The sequence below is a fragment of the Camellia sinensis genome, chromosome 4 (genome assembly GCF_055761805.1).
Source record: "Camellia sinensis isolate YWXY chromosome 4, ASM5576180v1, whole genome shotgun sequence".
NCBI lineage: Eukaryota > Viridiplantae > Streptophyta > Magnoliopsida > Ericales > Theaceae > Camellia > Camellia sinensis.
In genome coordinates this window covers 219,597,872-219,616,644 of record NC_138964.1, presented here as the reverse complement: position 1 = coordinate 219,616,644, position 18,773 = coordinate 219,597,872, and the positions used below count along the sequence as shown (strand labels likewise).

At 37.7% G+C, this 18,773-nt stretch overlaps 1 protein-coding gene and 2 long non-coding RNA genes across 3 annotated transcripts; all 3 read right to left on the bottom strand.

Moving 5' to 3' along the window:
- Positions 1-1,040: 1,040 nt before the first annotated feature.
- LOC114316294 (polyribonucleotide nucleotidyltransferase 2, mitochondrial) lies at positions 1,041-18,361 on the bottom strand. Its single transcript, XM_028262967.2, has 16 exons — positions 17,895-18,361; positions 12,732-12,887; positions 12,466-12,636; positions 11,687-11,812; positions 11,447-11,608; positions 11,147-11,266; positions 10,493-10,630; positions 10,226-10,388; positions 9,358-9,483; positions 8,818-8,948; positions 8,308-8,527; positions 8,110-8,193; positions 3,354-3,433; positions 3,017-3,160; positions 2,234-2,767; positions 1,041-1,728 (listed from the first exon to the last, which is right to left on the bottom strand). Exons 1-16 carry the CDS (start codon positions 18,357-18,359, stop codon positions 1,624-1,626), a joined length of 2,925 nt encoding a protein of 974 aa, XP_028118768.2. The 5' UTR covers positions 18,360-18,361; the 3' UTR covers positions 1,041-1,623.
- Positions 16,078-16,326, bottom strand: LOC145823209 (uncharacterized). Its single transcript, XR_014365479.1, has 2 exons — positions 16,237-16,326; positions 16,078-16,164 (listed from the first exon to the last, which is right to left on the bottom strand). It is a non-coding gene; the product is annotated as an uncharacterized LOC145823209 (long non-coding RNA).
- On the bottom strand, positions 16,581-16,945 carry LOC145823210 (uncharacterized). Its single transcript, XR_014365480.1, has 2 exons — positions 16,834-16,945; positions 16,581-16,761 (listed from the first exon to the last, which is right to left on the bottom strand). It is a non-coding gene; the product is annotated as an uncharacterized LOC145823210 (long non-coding RNA).
- Positions 18,362-18,773: the final 412 nt, after the last annotated feature.

The following is an 18,773-nucleotide window of genomic DNA, read 5'->3' as shown; positions in this document are numbered from 1 at the left end:
ATCTTATTAACTTAATGTTTTACAAGTATATTTTACTCGATGTACTCCAAAACGTAAACGATTCAGATTATCAACACGGATCGCAAAATAAGCCCATAGGGCTGCGTAGCAGGCACCCTAAATCCGTATTGTATTGGGTAATTGAAAAATATAAAAAAAATATGATAAATAATAATTGCTTAGAAAATACAGGCACATATAATATTCCGAAAGTATTCTATAATTTTTCATTAATTTGCTGGTTCCTGCGAGATTGAGACGGGATTTGATAAATGTATTTTTAATAATTTTTTATTTTTTAAATTCATTAAACTGATATTTTTAACAATTATTACAAAAATTAACTTTTGAGTCATTTTAAATTTACTTTTTGTTAAAAAAAATTATCATATTGGGGACATTATAGAATTTTTAAAAGTATTGCGTAAAACGACTTTTCACAAATTTATGTTAAAATTTTAATTTTTTGATGGAAATTTTAATTTTAAATAAACTTATTTACTTTATAAATAAAAAAAATATTTGTTTAATTCTTTCAGGACATGACCTGTGTAACCATACCGGTCTAAATGAAATACGTAAAAAGGTAGGGAAAAGACTATATCATATGTACATTATAAGTCAGTTTAAAAAAATAATAATAATATGCACATTATAACTATAAATAAATAAAAAATGATATAATTTTATGCTTCTTGAATCATAATTAAAAAAAAAATTATAATTAAAAATAAAAAAATCATAACTAAATATCTCAAGAAAATGACATAATTAAGAGTGCATATAATATATGAGGTGTATAATAGATTCTTCAAAAAGTATAATTAGTAAATGACACTAGCCCAAAGTCAAAGATCACACACCTACATAATCCTGACCGTCCATCTGGGTCGATTCTTTGACTCTTGAGGTCAGAACTGAACCCACAAACAGATCCAGGTTAAATTTCTGTTACCTAACTAACTAACTTACTAAGAGAATTATTTGGTTCTACTACATATTCTGTACATTGTAGATAATCCAACATATAAGACGAAAAATAATGGGGATTTTTTTCTTACCTTTTTATTATTTTTGTTTTCAAAAATATGAAAACTGAACAAAAATGAATACAATTTTTTAAAAAAAACAATACCAAACAGGGCCTATTCAACTGCCACATGCTCTCTCAATGATTCTCATTTTTCCTTAAACAAAACTCGAATAGATATTAATAAGAAAATCAATAAATAAATAAATTTACAACAAAATCACACAGCACAGGCCACCTATATAATCAAAATTTTGAAATCCGTGTTGTGCATCATAATCATGACAGTTCAGATCGATGAAGTTCACTAGCTTTGGAAAAACGAACCTTCAAATGAGAACCGAGAGCCATTCTAATTGTTACGTGGACAAGCCCTAGGTCGCAAAAGCTTTGCTCCAGCCAAGGCTGCATCGCCCACCAGGTCATATGAACATCACACGCCTTGATCCATGCACACCCCAATATTTTCCCAGCATTTTCAACATCTCTGCGCTTATGGTACACGATATTTTTTCACACCAATGTTCTTGCTCATTGATGGGCATGACAAGTATGCAATTTTATTCTCAGGAAGGATATAAGCCGATACAAGACTATTCATCTTCTACCATAGACATTACAGGAATTCCCTTGCTAGAAAAACTTGAACACGTGACTCTCAACTCATCGCCGATCTCAAAGTCTCTCCTGCCGCTACTCTGCAAGGAAGAATGAGCCATTTAAAAAAAAAAAAAAAAAAATCAATATTTTCACGTTTAAATAAGCTTTGAACGTGTTTTAATGTTTAAAGGTCAATTCCTGAAAAGCATGTCTGCGATCAGGTTAAAATCAAAGTCATGTTTCTTTTATGGTCAAGAAATCATGCTTCTTTTCAGATTCTTAAAAATCAGTAAATGTTATTCCATGATAGACAAATGTTGGCTGAGTTTCCTAAACTCATTTTCTGATTTTTTTTTTCCTTCAAAAATTAGAAACTAGTTTGATAAAAATAAATACCAAGAAGAAGATTCTGAACTAATTAAAAATCATTATGCCCCAAAAAAGAGAGAATCATATGAAAATAATGAGTATTTTCCATTTTTCATCAAACTAGTTTTTGAGATTTTTTCGGAAAACATATTTTAAAAACTCAGCCAAACACAAAGACAAAGATAAAAACTAAAAAGACTGCTAACAAAACAAAAGCAAGAGGCTAATATGTACCTCAAACCGATACATAGCATGAATTCCACCACCCAAGTCAAGGACTAATCCCCGTGCACGAATTTGGTGAACCTTAGCTGTTACCTTCATCCCAAGCTTCAGATTTCTCGCATTTATTGGAGCCTTGACCACAGCTTCCTTATCATTTAGATCATCCCGAGGGCCACTTTTAGAATTCTGATTTAAGCCGGCAGATTTTTCCGCCTCGTCACACTCTGCAGCACTTCGAATTAGAATAGATGATGATGAGAAAGAAGAGGAGTTTTCCACACTAATTTCATGTTTACTCGCTAGCACATCCCCCATGGCAGAGTGCTGATTTCCTTGCTCAGTAGGCACATCGCCAACTGATGTCCAATCATTATGTGCTTGTTTTATAAAGGCAAAAGATTGTTCAACCACATTATTTGTTCCGGATCCTGGTTGGGGTAAAGTTTCTTTAAGAGATAATTTGATGTTACCACGAACATCCTGCCCTATGCACTTTAATGAAAGTTGCTGGCCAATAGATACCACATCTGAAACTCGGGACACCTGATGAGAAATAGGCAATGAGTTTCATGAAGAGAGGTGAAAAATCAACCCAAACGCTACTAGATGCAAATTCTTCAATAAGCTGATCCGCAAAAGTCACATGAGAAGTGAGATTGTGAAAATCACCAAAAATAAAGTATACTTGAAAAACTACATGCAAATGTTCAAAGAATTAGATAAACAACAGAGACGTTGTTCAATGAAGAGGGGGGAAAGGGAAAGGTTGTTCTAACACAATTATTTACATACCAGTTCATGTGACAATTCAGAAATGTGTAGGAGACCTTGTTGGCCTCCATTAAACTCCACAAAAGCACCATATTCTTTGATCGATGTTACAATGCCTTTGTAAATCCCTCCAACTTCAATCTCACGACCAATTATAAAATCAACCTGAAGACCATGTTAAAGTTAAGACGCACTTTAATTGGAGGATTCTGATAGAACTAACCTTATTATTATTAAGAATGCTAAACAATCGATGAAATGTAAATATTTAGCCTAGCTTCTAGAGATCAGGCCAGATATCAAGTGATACAAGTTAAAGAACACATAATAAATTATTACATCCTAATGCAGGAAGTACCTTTTCTAATACTTTTTCCAGTACAGAGTGGTTCTTAGCGACTATTGTAAGTGTTCCATCACTCACAGAGATCCGTGCACCTGGATTATAGACATTAATATAGATCATTATGGAAAATTATTAGATGCATATAAAACAACAGTCTTAATCTAACTGCTAAGTGATCTACACCCAAGTGAGCCTTACAAGTGTCCATCAATCTTACAAGTTTAAGGGGTTGTTTGGGAATATGTTATTTTAGTAACTTTTTGCTTTTTACTAAAAGATGTGCAATGTGCTAGAGAGGTGATGTAAACTAAATACAAAGTTTCAGAGTGATAAAAAAAAAAAGGGACAAATTACACCAACAGTCCCTATAGTTTAGGGTTCGTGTCACTTTGGTCCCTGACTTTTTAATTGTGACACATTTGACCTTGAATTTTAAATATTTTTCCAAATAAAGACAATTGAAAATATCATTACTTAATTTCAATGGCAAAATCATCAATTTGATCAAATATAAATTAATTTGACAAAAATAAATGTCAAAAAAATATTTTAAAATTTTTAAAAATTATTTCTACCCACCAAAGATAAAATTATGTAAAATTGATAAAAATTACATGATTAATGTTTAAAAATTAATTTTACATGATTATCATCCAAACACATAATAAAAATTAATTTAGTAAAATAAATAAATAAATAAATGTCTAAAAGATATATCAATTTTACATAATTTTATCTTTAGTGGGTAAAAATAATTTTTAAAAATTCAAAAATATTTTTTTGACATTTATTTTTGTCAAATTAGTTTATATTTTATCAAATTGACAATTTTGCCCTTGAAAAATCCAATAGTATCTTTAATTGTCCTCATTTAGAATAAGATTCAAAATTCAGGGTCAAATGTGTCACAATTGAAAAGTTAGGGACCAAAATAACACAAGTCCCAAACTATAGGGACCATTAGTGTAATTCACCCTAAAAAAAAACACAAAGTTTGGCATTGAACAGTTCTTTTAGCATTTTACGTATCAACTAAATAATGCCCAACCAGTATTTTACACATCAACTAAACAATTTTTAAACAATATGCAAATATAATTTGATGGGGAAGATACGGTGGCAAGTTTAAATGTGAACACTCAAGGGGATGGCTTCAAAGAATCTCATGTACCACATCTAAGTCAAAATATCCGCACACATTGTCCTTGTAAAAAAATATATTGATGTATATTATTGATTGATGTATTACAAGATTGATTACAAGATTGATTAATTACAATTCCTATACAATCTATATATAGAAGAAAATGTGGTAGTAGGTGTAGTGGAGGTGATAGTGGGTTAGGTGAAGTGGAGTGTGTGGTGAAGTGGAGGTAGGTGAAGTGGAGTATGTAGTGGAGTAGGTGAAGGTAAAGATGGGAAATTCTAACAGCCCCCCGCAAACTCAAGGAGGAGAGAAACTAACCAACTTGAGTTTGGAGAGAGGAACAAAACAAGAAAATACATAAAAACAAAAAAGGATAGGAGACACTGTATGGTCGTGTCAGACCGTTGGTGAAGACACTGTATGGGGTGTCATAACGTTGTAGAGGACACTGTATGGTGGTGTCAGACCGATGTAGAAGACAGTTTATGGGGTCATGTCGGACCGTTGTAGAAGACAGTTTATGGGGTCATGTCGGACCGTTTGTATAAACTAACCGGAATCTATGTCGGGACAGTTTACAGAGTCTTGTCGGACCCATAAAGGAGCTAACCGGAATCAATGTCGGGACAGTTTACAGAGTCTTGTCGGACCCTTAAAAAAGCTAACCGGTATCAAATGTCGGGACAGTTTATAGAGTCTTGTCGGACCCTTGTAAAAGTGGCACCCTCAAAAGGTGTGCCCAATTTTGTCAAAAGGCGTGCCATCAAAAGGCGTGCCCAATTTGTCGGGCGTCAAGAGGCGCGCGATGCGCGTGGCTGGCCCTGGCTATTTAAAACAGGTTGAGGCGAAGGCTGTGCATACTAGCCTGAAACCTCTGAACGCTCGGAGAGCTTGTCTCTGCAAATCTTGAAACACCCGGAAACTAACCCTTCTCTGAAACACTTAACAACTCAAAAACATGGCCTCGTCTTCCCGTCCAGCTACCCAGAACCTGCTCACGCTCTTTCCAGAACTGAACGAGCCCACAAGAGAAATAACGGGTGCGGTGGCCAGTGAACCGCAACCAAACACCTCTGGTTTTGCTCCATTGAACTTTCCGATGCGGTCGGTGGAGCAAAAAATGGCGATGCAAACTGATATTGAGGCTAATCAGTATACTCTGAAGTCATGCGTGGAAACCATGACGGCGGTCACAAATTTGTCGAACCGGCTGCAGAGTAGGACAAATGAGGTGCAGCATTTAAACTCCCAGCTGGCTCTGCTCCAACGCATGTATAAGGATGCGCGAGCAGAGATAAGCGTGCTAAGGGCAGAAAACAAGGAGCTGAAGCGGAAGGCCACCGTGATGTTCCGATTTGGAGGTCCTCCATATGCTGCAGTGGATGAGTATGGGGGAGTGAACTTGCTCGGCGGCGTGGAAAACACGGAGGCAGCACCGTCAAGGGCTGCTCAGGACGGAGGCAAGAAGAAGAGACCGGCGGCAGAGTAGAGAAGAAAATCCTGCCTGTGGATGTGGTTGTTGTTTGTTTGTTTGTTTTTTTTTTTTTTTTTTTTTTTTTTTGTGTAAAATGGTGATCGGGGTGAGCCCCTGATATGAATAAAATAGGAGTGTTGGGCAAATATGTAAATTTCGTGGGTTTTTTTTTTTTTTTTTTTTTATTATTTTATTTTTTAATAAAAAAGAGATATATATATATATATATATATAAAATAAAGGAAGTGGGAAAGTGGCGGTGGATGCAAAGTGGGTTGGAAAGTGAAAAGATGAGAGAGAGGAGGCATGTGGGTGGAGAATAAAGAAAAGAAAAGAAAAGAAAGGGGATCATTGTGTGTTGATCATTACCGAGAGAGAGAGTTTGTGCATGTGGACCTCATTTGAACAGCATGTGTAATGGGTCTTCTTTTGTCAAAAGGCTGACACTGCAGGCCAAGTGGCCTAAGCTCCAATGGAAAAGAACAGGTTGGCTTGAGTTTCCCCAAAGACCTTATAGAATGAACAAACAAGAAAATCGGGGCGTATAAGAGAGAGGCCAAAGCTATTCATGTCTTTTGGTCCCAAAGCACAAGCATCGAGCAAGACATGCCACCCATTTTCCTGTGCCATGCTCATCCATTGATAAGAGTAACTAGTTCCTGTAACTCTGGATTGAAGAGGGAACACAAACAGTCCCCTGTTTTTCTGCTTCTTCCTCTTCCTCACAACCATCGTTTTCAATTTTTTTCGAGTGAATTCTCAGTCTAGGCCACGTGAATTCCGCTGACCTGACTCGAGCTCCTCTCTTCTCTGCAACAATAGTCATGGCTTCAACCGCTTCACTCTCGTAGTCATAAACGGTCAAAAGCTTCCGACTAGATTGGAATGGGTACGATTCTGCAAGAAGCTTAAAAGCCGATGACCTGTTTACGGTAAAAACCATGCAGTAATCGTTTTCAGAGATATTGAGAAAATCCATGATCTTTTTTTTTTTTTTTTTTATGGAGGATTCCAATTCAGATCCTTCCCCACCATGAAGTAGCTGCGACTTGAGATTCACAGACTTGTAGGACACACCGAAGAATGGAAAATCCGAAGATTGAGGCGGGGGAGAAGAAGAGGAGGATGCAAGACTACGGCGGCCACGAGATCGAAGCCTAAGCTGGAATCTGCGTCTTCGGACTCTTTGGCGGCTGCGTAAGCGTTCCAATCGGCGAGCAAAGACGACGACGATTTCTGCAGATCGTTGCTGCTACTGGGGCCTCCGGCGAACCATGCTTGGACAGTTTTCTGCATATTTGTAGAATTTTGAAGGACGGAATGGAGAGAGACGACTGTGATGATCGAGAGTGAGAGACTTCCGAGAAAGAATCGGATTTATCACCAGCAATTTCACTCTCTCTCTCTCTGGAAAGACTGAGAAACAAGCTTTGATGTCTGATCTGTCTGATTGGCGAGGAAGAGGAGGAAGACGCTGGCGACTATACATGACGCTACGTTTGTACGGCTTCTGCTTCTTCGAGATCTCAGGTAATGAGGTTGAGGTTTGTGCACTGGTATGTGGGTGAGAGTATGGAGGAAGGAGAGAGAGAATTTGAAAATTTGGGTTTGTCCGGCGGACGGCCAAGGTGAGGCTGCCGCCCGCCGGTGAAGCGGAATCACTAATTTCTTAACCTTGCTCTGATACCATGTAAAAAAATATATTGATGTATATTATTGATTGATGTATTACAAGATTGATTACAAGATTGATTAATTACAATTCCTATACAATCTATATATAGAAGAAAATGTGGTAGTAGGTGTAGTGGAGGTGATAGTGGGTTAGGTGAAGTGGAGTGTGTGGTGAAGTGGAGGTAGGTGAAGTGGAGTGTGTAGTGGAGTAGGTGAAGGTAAAGATGGGAAATTCTAACAGTCCTTTCAAATCTAATGTGGCATTATTACAGAAAGAGGAAAAGAAATTCATTGCAAGAACACAAAGACATCAAGATGGGCAAAAGGCCATAAAATTTTACCCGACAATCAGAATAAGACACAAAAGGTAATAGGAAAACTGTAATATATAAACCAAAAATTTTAGTCATTCATGAGAGGGACTTCAAAGATTGAATTAAAAGATATGAAGAACTCTCAAGCTTAAGCCAGACCTGTTTCTTCTTCAATTTTTCTCTTTAAGGCACCAAGAGGCCCAATCATGCGGCGAAGAGCTTCATTGCTGTACTTCAAGGTAACTGCATCATGGATCATAAATTTTACCCAAAAGCACAAAATACAGCTCACGGTCAAAAGTTTCCCAACAAAAAGAAATCTACAGAACAAAGTGCAATAGGAGTGCAAAATCTTACCTATTCGTGGAGAATTCCTTTCATCCTGAGTACGCGGCGCGTTTATTTCTTGTTCCATGTGGTCAAGGATTTGAAGCCGAGCTTTAAATGCAGGTTCCAAACTCTCACAAATAATATTTAGAGGAATTCCAGCAGGCTTTATATCCAATTGAATTGCTGTTATTCCATTCCGTGTGCCTGCAATTTTGAAGTCCATGTCCCCCAGATGATCTTCCAGGCCCTATAGAGTGGGAGAGACGGACAAAGAGATAAAGAGGAATATAACTAGTAAAAATTTTAGGTGCTCCAACCAAAAGATTAAAAGAACTTAGTACCAGAATAATTCTGCAAAAGACAGCAAGACATTTCCCAAAGTATATATTAAATTAATAAGCAAAAAGATGACTGAAGTGAGCAATAACTGCTTCAGCAGACTTCCATGGACTTTCCAATGTTCTTTTTTTGTTCTTTTGCTAAATTCCAAAAACTTTTCAGCATTCAGCCTATGACAATAACAATAAAAATCCTTACCAAAATATCAGTCAGTATGCGGTAATCCTTGATTATGCCAGTTGATGGATCAACATCACTCACAAGGCCTACGGACACACCTGCTACATGTTCACTTAATGGAATTCCCGCATCCATCAAAGCCATGCTGCCTACAGTAAATAGAAATAGAAAAGCATAAAACAACTTGATGAATGAAATATACCCATTAGTCTATCACATAACTGACTTTCAAATCACACAGCAGCTTTTTTGCATCATTATCAAAGCTTTTGTGAAAAGGAAGGTGTGGCCATCCATTTAAAACAATAATTTTTGTTCATGATTTGCAAGTGCCCCAAACATTTAGTAGTGAATACTGGAAAGTTTCACAATCACTTTATCACTCAATAAATATGACTCAACCACAACTGTAAAAGAGAGGTGACAGACAATCAAATATAAAACGAGAATAAAGTGAAAAGGATGACAAAAGTTCAAGCAGGATGAGGGATCCATAGCACAGAAAGGAGACAGGGAAATGCCTGACTGAAACAATTGCAGTAGGATAGAAGGGTATACCTCCGCAGACAGTTGCCATTGATGTTGAACCATCAGAGGCCATGACTTCTGAATTAACACGGATTGTATATCTTAAATCATTTTCAGGAGGTAACACAGCAAGCAGAGCTTTCTCAGCAAGAGTGCCTACATTTTTTTTTAACCCAAGCAAAGGCAACAATTTTAGATATTCTTAGCTCATTGAATAAATTATGTAGCTATTTAGATTAAACAGTACAGATACTTGTACAGAAAAATCATCATCTCTTGAGAAACATAATAATAAAGCATTAGCAGACTATCAGTGAACATATCACTTCTCACATAAAACTATGGCAACTTGATAATTGATAGTGCAGAGGAGCATTGAATCATGCCATTATGCAATCATATAGAAACATGCATCATACGGTCTGTTCCACCATAGAATATTCAGTCCGTTTGCTTTCATATAACTTCACTTCTTGAAATATGGTGCCTTTCCATTCACTAACAGCCAAAGCGGTTTCAGAGGACAACAATATGAAAAGTAAGGTTGCCTTACCGCCAATAACTTTTAGCTCTTAATTCTTTACATATATTGTATGAGAGTGCAACGTATTGTATATAGAGAAACCCTAACACCCCCAGGGAGTTGTTATACATAATCTCCCTGCTTAACAGCAAGTTTGCTACACAAATCACCTCAGATTTGAACACCATCCACATAAATTCATATACAGACATATGGCAAATATTTTAAGAAAACAGATATGGAAAGAGTTAAAATTGAGCAACAGAATTACTGGAGCAGTGTAAGAAGCTTGATTCAATTGGTCAAAATAAACAGACCAATCTTAATTCATTGCTGACATGACATCATGGCATGAAGAAAAATCAATTGCTTTACCATGCCCAACTTCCCGCCTATTCAGGCCAGCTCTTTTACCCACTTCATTAATACTGAATGGTGGAAAACTATAGTGAAGCATGAAACGCTTGGTTGAGGGACCGACCAGGGACTCCAAACGTTGAGCGTCTCCAGGTGCTCCAAGGGTCACAGTACAAAGAACCTGTAGAAAACATCAAATATGTCTATAAAGTTGGATCTCAAACATGCAGAGATAAGGCAGATTATGTCACTACAACAAAGTAATCTAAGTAAATAAGTACTGGCCTGGGTATCTCCACGTGAAAAAAGTGATGATCCGTGCAATTGAGGTAGATAACCAGCTTCACAAAACAAAGGCCTAACTTCATCAAGACGCCTTCCATCAACTCTAAGTCCTTCAGCAATAATTCTTCTTCGAACAATCTGGTATTTTCATAAAACTTGACAAACTCACCATCATTGAGAGATGTAAAAACTAATATAAATAAATATGAATTTAGTAAGAAAAATAATATATCTAAAAGCTTAAATGGATAGTTCATAAAAGAACATCAATTTCCTTCATAAACAATTTACCGCCAAATCCAAAGTTTTATGGTCCAATAATATGTCACATTACACATCTTGGTTTCGTTAGAGAAAATGAATTATGTACATATATATATATATATATCCCCCAGCTGCAAGAACACAGAAATAGCAAGTGGTATCTTTCCTCCAAGAGGAAATGCTATGTTGCATTACCAATACCAACTTAAATAATAGGAACATAAACAATTACATAGCACGATAACAAATCGTAGACAATAGGTGTTTATGCATTAAAATTTTGAGAAATAAGTTAAATTACAGAATCCATTCTGCAGACATGAACATAACTGAAGAACTTCACAAAATATAGCTTACTCAAAGAATTAACTCACAAATTTCTATGCATACCTGTTTCCTTACAGTGTCAACCGTCTTTGATAGAACCTTTAAGCTTTCTTCATCACACTCTTCAACCAGTACCTTTTTTACATCTTGTGTAATCTTATCTAAGGCCTCTCCACGTTCAAACTGAATGTAAATAGTAGGACAATAATTAAAAAAATACATCGGGCAGAGAGAGAATATCACAAATCTTTCTTGCTTTGACGCAAACAAGACAAGATAACCAACCAAACAACAATATCCACAGGTATTATATACACATAACCACATGGCAAAGTAAAATGTTACTAGAAGAATGATTCACACCTTGCCATAGGTAGGATCTGTAAAGACAGCTTCAATAGGTGCTTCGGTCAAGTTCCTGATTTTTTCCAATGTGCCCTCTGACACCACAGACAATTTATATTCCTTCTTCCGCTTACCAGCTTTGGCTGCTAGTCTGATTTGAGGCTCAAGATATTTAACTGCCTAATTATTTGGAGTCAGACACCTTAATATAATTCAATTACTACACTGCTGAAAGTTGTTGTGAGGCTAATGACTTACCTCAGGATGAGCCAGCCTTAAGGCAGCTTCCAGATCTCTTTCTGAAATCTCACGAGCTTGCACATCTACCATCAAAGTTTTGTCCTTTGTGCAGGCATATACCAAGTTGAGATCGCTTAAATTAAGCTGCATGACGTTCATTATGTTGCAAATGCTAATCATAATCCAAAGAGAATTAGCCATCTATATAACAAAATATGTAGCGCATCGTAAAAGCATATGTGCAACGTTTCAAGCATATGGAGAGATTTGAGAAATTTGAAGCTAATTTATACTAATTCAAGCCGATACAGCATCAAATTCAATATGTAAAAAACTCAAGTGAATGTGATACTCGCAACAAATCAAAAAATTACCATTTTACAATTGATACTACATTGACAGTCATTGCAGGAACAGAACCAATGAAGCAATGCAAACATATATTATAGCTATGCCATGAACTAAATATTTTTGTCAACAACAGGCCAAGAAAAGGTTTCTGCTCTATTTGTTTCCACATATCAACATGCAAATCAAATGCTGGTAAAATTTGAACATAAAAATAGCATGATAAGGCAAAGAAAAATGAGGAACCAAGAAGCAAAACTTCTGTGACGACTACCTTCAAGATCAGCTGAAGAACCACCATTATAGAAAAGAAAAACCCCACAATTTCAAATATCATTGAATATAGGCATATCTAGCATGCTAAAACCATCCTACGAGTGTGGCAAGCAATGCGTGCAACAAGAGGACATATATGCACCACTACCAAAAAATTATTAACCGAGTATTACCTCATCCATGCTTGGATTAACAATAAATTTCCCAGAAATCCTTCCCATACGTATCATTCCAATGGGACCACCCCAAGGAATATCTGATAACATAAGAGCAGCAGATGTTGCATTAGCTGCCATTACATCTGGATCTTGCCTCCCATCAGAAGAAAGAACACTTGCCATTACCTATGAAACAGTCCACAATGATCAAGAGAGTAAGAGCAGTGAGTGAGAAAGAAAGTCAGCAGAATATGTCACAAACCAAAACAGCAATACCATACCTGGACCTCATGGTAGAATCCAGCAGGAAAAAGTGGTCGTATGGGTCTATCAATGATACGACCACATAAAAGTTCACGTTCTTTTGGAGCACCCTCCCTTCGCATGAATGTGTTGGGAATCACACCTTGTGCGAATTGTTTCTCTTGGTAATCAACCTTACAAGAATAAAGAGGCATTAAAATCTTCATAGAAGGCAAGGAATCATAAAAGAGAATAAATTTGTAATCAAATAGCACCCAAGAGAAAATAACACTAACTCCATCACGAGCTGACCATAATGACATCTTTTTTTGTGAGGAGAAAGGAACTTATAAATATGGAAAATTTATCAAATATTTGACTAACCAAACATTTGGCTGGTCTTTCTCCTGGATCATGTGTCATTAGATACAGAGGGGCATCACTGCCAAAGACATGATTAGATGCTAAGTTTTTCACTTGAGTCTATATCCCACCTTAAGTTTGTCATTAACTTATTATCATTTTGTCATTTTTACTAGGGGTGAGCATGGTCCGGATTGGACCGGATTGGGATAAAACCAGGACCAATCCGTTATTTACGGTTCCTAAAAAATTGGAACCAATCCAATCCGTTTAAATCATGGAACCAATCCGAACCAATCCATTTAAATACGGATTGGATCGGTTTAGGACCACGGATTCACATAATTAAATAACAAAAATATATATATAACACTTGAATTTCATAAAAATATAAACATAGCGCTATATTAGTTCCATAATAGCAACATGTTTTTCTATAATAACGACATACTGTTCTAGAATTTAAACAACCATAAGAAAACTGGTTTCACCATAAGTATTTAGACCATTGCAAATTAAAACTTAAAACTAACAAACAAAAGTAATAAAAGAAGTGTTAAAATTCACCTACTCTCCACCTACTTCACCCACTTAAACCTACTCCACTAAACCTAACCCACTACACCACTACCATCTCACCTACTCCACTAAACCTTCACCCACTTAAACCTACTCCACTAAACCTAACCCACTACACCACTACCACCTCACCTACTCCACTAAACCTAACCCACTACACCACTACCACCTCCACTTCACCTACTCCTCACCTACTACACACTCACCCTCTCCTATATATAGGAATCATTGTAACCATAACATCTATATCAATCAATAATACAATTCTCTATTTCTCTTTATACATTAAATTTTCTACATGGTATCAGAGCAAGGTTAAGCACTTAGTATTTTTCGCTTCACCGGCGGGCGGCAACCTCGCCCTGGCCGCCCGCCGGACCTCAACCTAATCTGCTAGAATTTTCTACACATACCTTGAAATTTCTTCGAGTCCACCACCACTGCCTCTCCTCTCACTGTTGTCCTCCCATACACCACCGTCTCGATCGTCTTCATCTACAATGTTGCAGTGAAGGATCTCAAGCGTGGTTTTGTTGCATCCAACTCAAAGGATGATCCAGCCAAGGAAGCTGCAAATTTCACCTCCCAGGTTATTATTATGAATCACCCGGGTTAGATTGGTAATGGGTATGCTCCAGTTCTTGACTGCCACACCTCCCACATTGCTGTCAAGTTTGCTGAGATTGATCGTCGATCTGGCAAGGAGATTGAGAAGGAGCCCAAGTTCTTCCGTGAACATGCTCTCCTTCCTTTTACTCTTGGAGTGAGGCAGATGATTTGCTGCTGTAACAAGATGGATGCTACCACTCCTAAGTACTCAAAAGCAAGGTATGATGAAATTGTGCATGAAGTCTCTTCCTATCTGAAGAAGGTTGGTTACAACCCTGACAAAATTCCTTTTGTCCCCATCTCTGGTTTTGAGGGTGACAACATGGTCCACGAACCTCGATATGATTACACAGCCCAAGAGGCCATCAGACAAGCCTCCTCTTCTCCACATTCTTGATAACACCAACAGCAACAGTTTGACGCATTTATTAGAGAAAAGGTCCAAAGGCAGCTCCTGTCAAAGCTGATGCTCAGCAGGCTGTACCACCTATTGAAGTGCCAGCACTATCCTTGCACATGGGGGGCACCCACTCATTTCTTTATTGTTTTCTTTTACTCACCCATGTGACCCACGATGCAACCTATACTTTTTCTTTTCTTTACACTCTTGTTCCCCACTTTCTTTATTATATATATATATATATATCCCTTTTTTATTATATTATATTAAAAAAAAAAAAAAAAAAAAAAATCTTCATCTCTCCTCCGTTTGATTTCCAACTCCATTATTTTTATTTTTATTTATTTTCTCCAAACCACTTTCCTTATTTCCTCCATCTTTCATTTTTTGATTTCAAATATATTTTTATTATTTTTTCTTTATTTTTCTTTCACATTCTTTTTAATCTTTTTCCAATTCCCTTCATACCATATAGCTTTGCACACCAAATCATATTTTATTTATCTCAGGGATCAACCCCGATCACAATTTTACACACACAAAAAAAAAAAAAAAAAAAAAAAAACAACCAACAAACAAACAAACCACCACAACACACCCGCACCCACAGTGGGATTTTTCTTCTCTACTCTGCTGCAGGTCTCTTCTTCTTGCTTTTCTCTTGGGTGTCCCTTACCGGCGCTGCCTCCATACTACCCACTCCACCGAGCACGTTCACTCCACCCTGCTCCTCCACTACAGCATATGGTGGACCTCCAAATCGGAACATCACGGTAGCCTTCCGCTTCAGCTCCTTGTTTTCCGCCTTCAGCACACTTATCTCTGCTCGCGCATCCTTATACATGCGCTGGAGCAGAGCCAATTGGCCGTTTAAATGCTGCACCTCATTTGTCCTACTCTGCAGCCGGTGCGACAAGTTTGTGACTGCCGTCATCGTCTCCACACAGGACTTCAAAGTATACTGATTGGCTTCAATGTCAGTTTGCACTGCCATTTTTTGCTCCACAGACCGCATAGGAAAGTTCAACGGAACAAACCCTGGGGCGCTTGGTTGAGGTTCACTGGCCCCCGCACCAGTTATCTCTCTTGTTGACTCGTTAAGGTCTGGAAAGAGAGTGAGCAGACCACGGGAAGACGAAGCCATTTTCTGGACAACAGAGTGGTACAGAGTGTCTCTCAGAAATCTCTCTCAGAAAACAGAGTGTTACAGAGTATCTCTCTCAGAAATCTCTCTCAGACAACAGAGTGTTACAGAGTATCTCTCTCAGAAATCTCTCTCAGAAAACAGAGTGTTACAGAGTATCTCTCTCAGAAATCTCTCTCAGAAAACGAAGAGTTTTTCAGAGTTTTTCTAGCAGGTTTTTGTCTCTGCTTCCAAGCCTCAGCCTCCGCTTAGGTTTATAAAGACCATGACAAACAGGCCGACACGCGTTCTGTCGATCACGTGCATCGCCGCGTGTCTGGCGCACCTTTTGATGGCACGCCTTTTTATGGATTGGGCACGCCTTTTGATGGCACGCCTTTTGAAAACATGGGCACGCCTTTTGATGGCACGCCTTTTTATGGATTGGGCACGCCTTTTGATGGCACGCCTTTTGAAAGATTGGGCACACCTTTTGAGGGTGCGACTTTATAAGGGTCCGACAAGACTCTGTAAACTGTCCCGACATTGATTCCGGTTAGCTCCTTTATGGGTCCGACAAGACTCTGTAAACTGTCCCGACATTGATTCCGGTTAGTTTCTACAAGGGTCCAGCAAGACTCCGTAAACTGTCACAACAACTGTCACAACATTGTCTGCTACAACGGTCCGACATGACCCCATAAACTGTCTTCTACATCGGTCTGACACCGCCATCCAGTGTCCTCTACACCGTTATGACACCCCCATACAGTGTCCTCTACAACGTTATGACACCACCATCCAGTGTCTTCACCAATGGTCTGACACGACCATACAGTGTCTCTTATCCTCTTTTATTTTTATGTATTTTCTTGTTTTGTTACTCTCTCCAAACTCAAGTTGGTTAGTTCCTATCCCCCTTGAGTTTGCGGGGGGCTGTTAAAATTCACCTACTCTCCACCTACTTCACCCACTTAAACCTACTCCACTAAACCTAACCCACTACACCACTACCATCTCACCTACTCCACTAAACCTTCACCCACTTAAACCTACTCCACTAAACCTAACCCACTACACCACTACCACCTCACCTACTCCACTAAACCTAACCCACTACACCACTACCACCTCCACTTCACCTACTCCTCACCTACTACACACTCACCCTCTCCTATATATAGGAATCATTGTAACCATAACATCTATATCAATCAATAATACAATTCTCTATTTCTCTTTATACATTAAATTTTCTACAAGAAGATATTATACGATTTTAAGTTTGAGTTTAGATTTTACATAGAATAAGAAAAGATACTATGGGGGAGGATGTATAATAAAAATATAGACTATTTGTATACGGTCCGGATCGGTTCCAATCCGAAACCGTGGGATTCAATCCGGAACCAATCCGTGAACTACGGATTTTTAATTATTCAATCCGGAACCGAACCACGGATTCAAAAAACCAATCCAAACCTATCGGATTGGACTGGACTGGATCGGATTACGGATTTCACGGATTCCTTGCTCAGCCCTAATTTTTACCTCATTCACATTTTCATTTTATGCTTTTGTTTTATTCTTTCATCTTGAAAACATCAGCCACTGTGGCATGACATCCTCTCCCAGTCCTCGAACTTTCGCTCACTCTAATAAAATATTCTCTCATCAACATTGTAGGGTAATGAGGAACAACCCTCGCTTTGGAATTCTTTTTTTATATATAATTACTTATGCAGAATGTACCCAGTGCCTTATTTCAGTATTCTCTTTGGCTAGTGATTTTTTGCATTGTTTACAACACACTGTTTTCAAGCAACAACATCTCTCTAAGCTTTCTCTCTCAAATAAAAATTAGGGACATTGATTTATGGTCATTTGTGCTATAAATAATGGGTTATGATTTGCTAAAATTACAAATTTACATCACTATCACACCGAGTTACAATTTTGATTTGTCAATATTTAAGTTTTTAATCAATATAAGCTCAAAAAAATTATTATTATCTTATTGTTGTTGCTTATTAATTTCCTTTCTCCGGCACTGCCTATGTCCCTATCCCCTACAATGTGAGCTCATAACAGGATAATAAGTGCAACATATGAACATGTCGAACATACAGTGAGGGGCAAGAAGTCGCGAACAGAGTCGCCTTTAGCTGAAGAAACGGTGGAGAGAACTTTGGTATCTTCCATGGCTAAAACAACTGCTCCGTTGGCAAATCGAGCTATCTTTCCTGTCTCCAATGTAATTTTCCTCGATCCGATTTCGAATTCTTCTGTGAATTTTTCGAGAACCTTAGTTCCGGCGACAGAGGTCTCGTAATCGGACGGAGCGAAGCCAATATGACCGCTGTGAATGGTGCGGAAGCCGAATCTTCTCCACGTGAAGATGAAAGGTAAGGATGTGAGGACTGGGTTCCTCCTGCTCGCCATAGATGCCATGGTGAGGAGAGAGAGAGAGAGAGAGAGAGAGAGAGAGGGTTTAGGGTTTAACTGATATTTTAGCGCGAGAGATAGAGGGATTGAGATGTGCGAAAAGGGTCGGATCTCCATGAGCCGGGTCACACTAGTCAATAACTTCATTCCTCCCTTTTTATCTCGCTTTTTATGATTGGGAAATATCAAATCAATAGATTTTGTAAAAGATAATTACAAATAAATAATAAATTTTATAAATATTAATAATTTATAAGGACGCTCATGCCAAAAAAAATTTTGTTGTCCACAAGTTCAAGCACTAAGCTTCCATTTGGCATGTCAAAATAATTTTTTTGACTATTTTAGTCAAAAAAAAAAAAAAACAACAAATTAAAAGGTTAATAAGACAAAATATCACGTTCAAATTATAATCATTTAATTTTTTCTATCAAAAAAGTCAAAAGTCTATCATAAACGAGACTTTTTAACCTCAAATTAAAATAACTAAAAATTTAAAAAGTCAACCTATATCCCAAACGAACTCTAAAATATTTTGTTCATAATGACAAACTAGTATAA

Coding starts and splice junctions, on each gene's coding strand:
- LOC114316294 (XM_028262967.2), bottom strand. CDS start 18,359: ATGAAGTTATTGACTAGTGTGACCCGGCTCATGGAGATCCGACCCTTT. Junction 12,637..12,731: donor GATTCTACCATGAGGTCCAG/GTATGGTATTGC, acceptor ACTGTTTCATAG/GTAATGGCAAGTGTTCTTTC. Junction 10,631..11,146: donor TTGACACTGTAAGGAAACAG/GTATGCATAGAA, acceptor TGAAAATACCAG/ATTGTTCGAAGAAGAATTAT.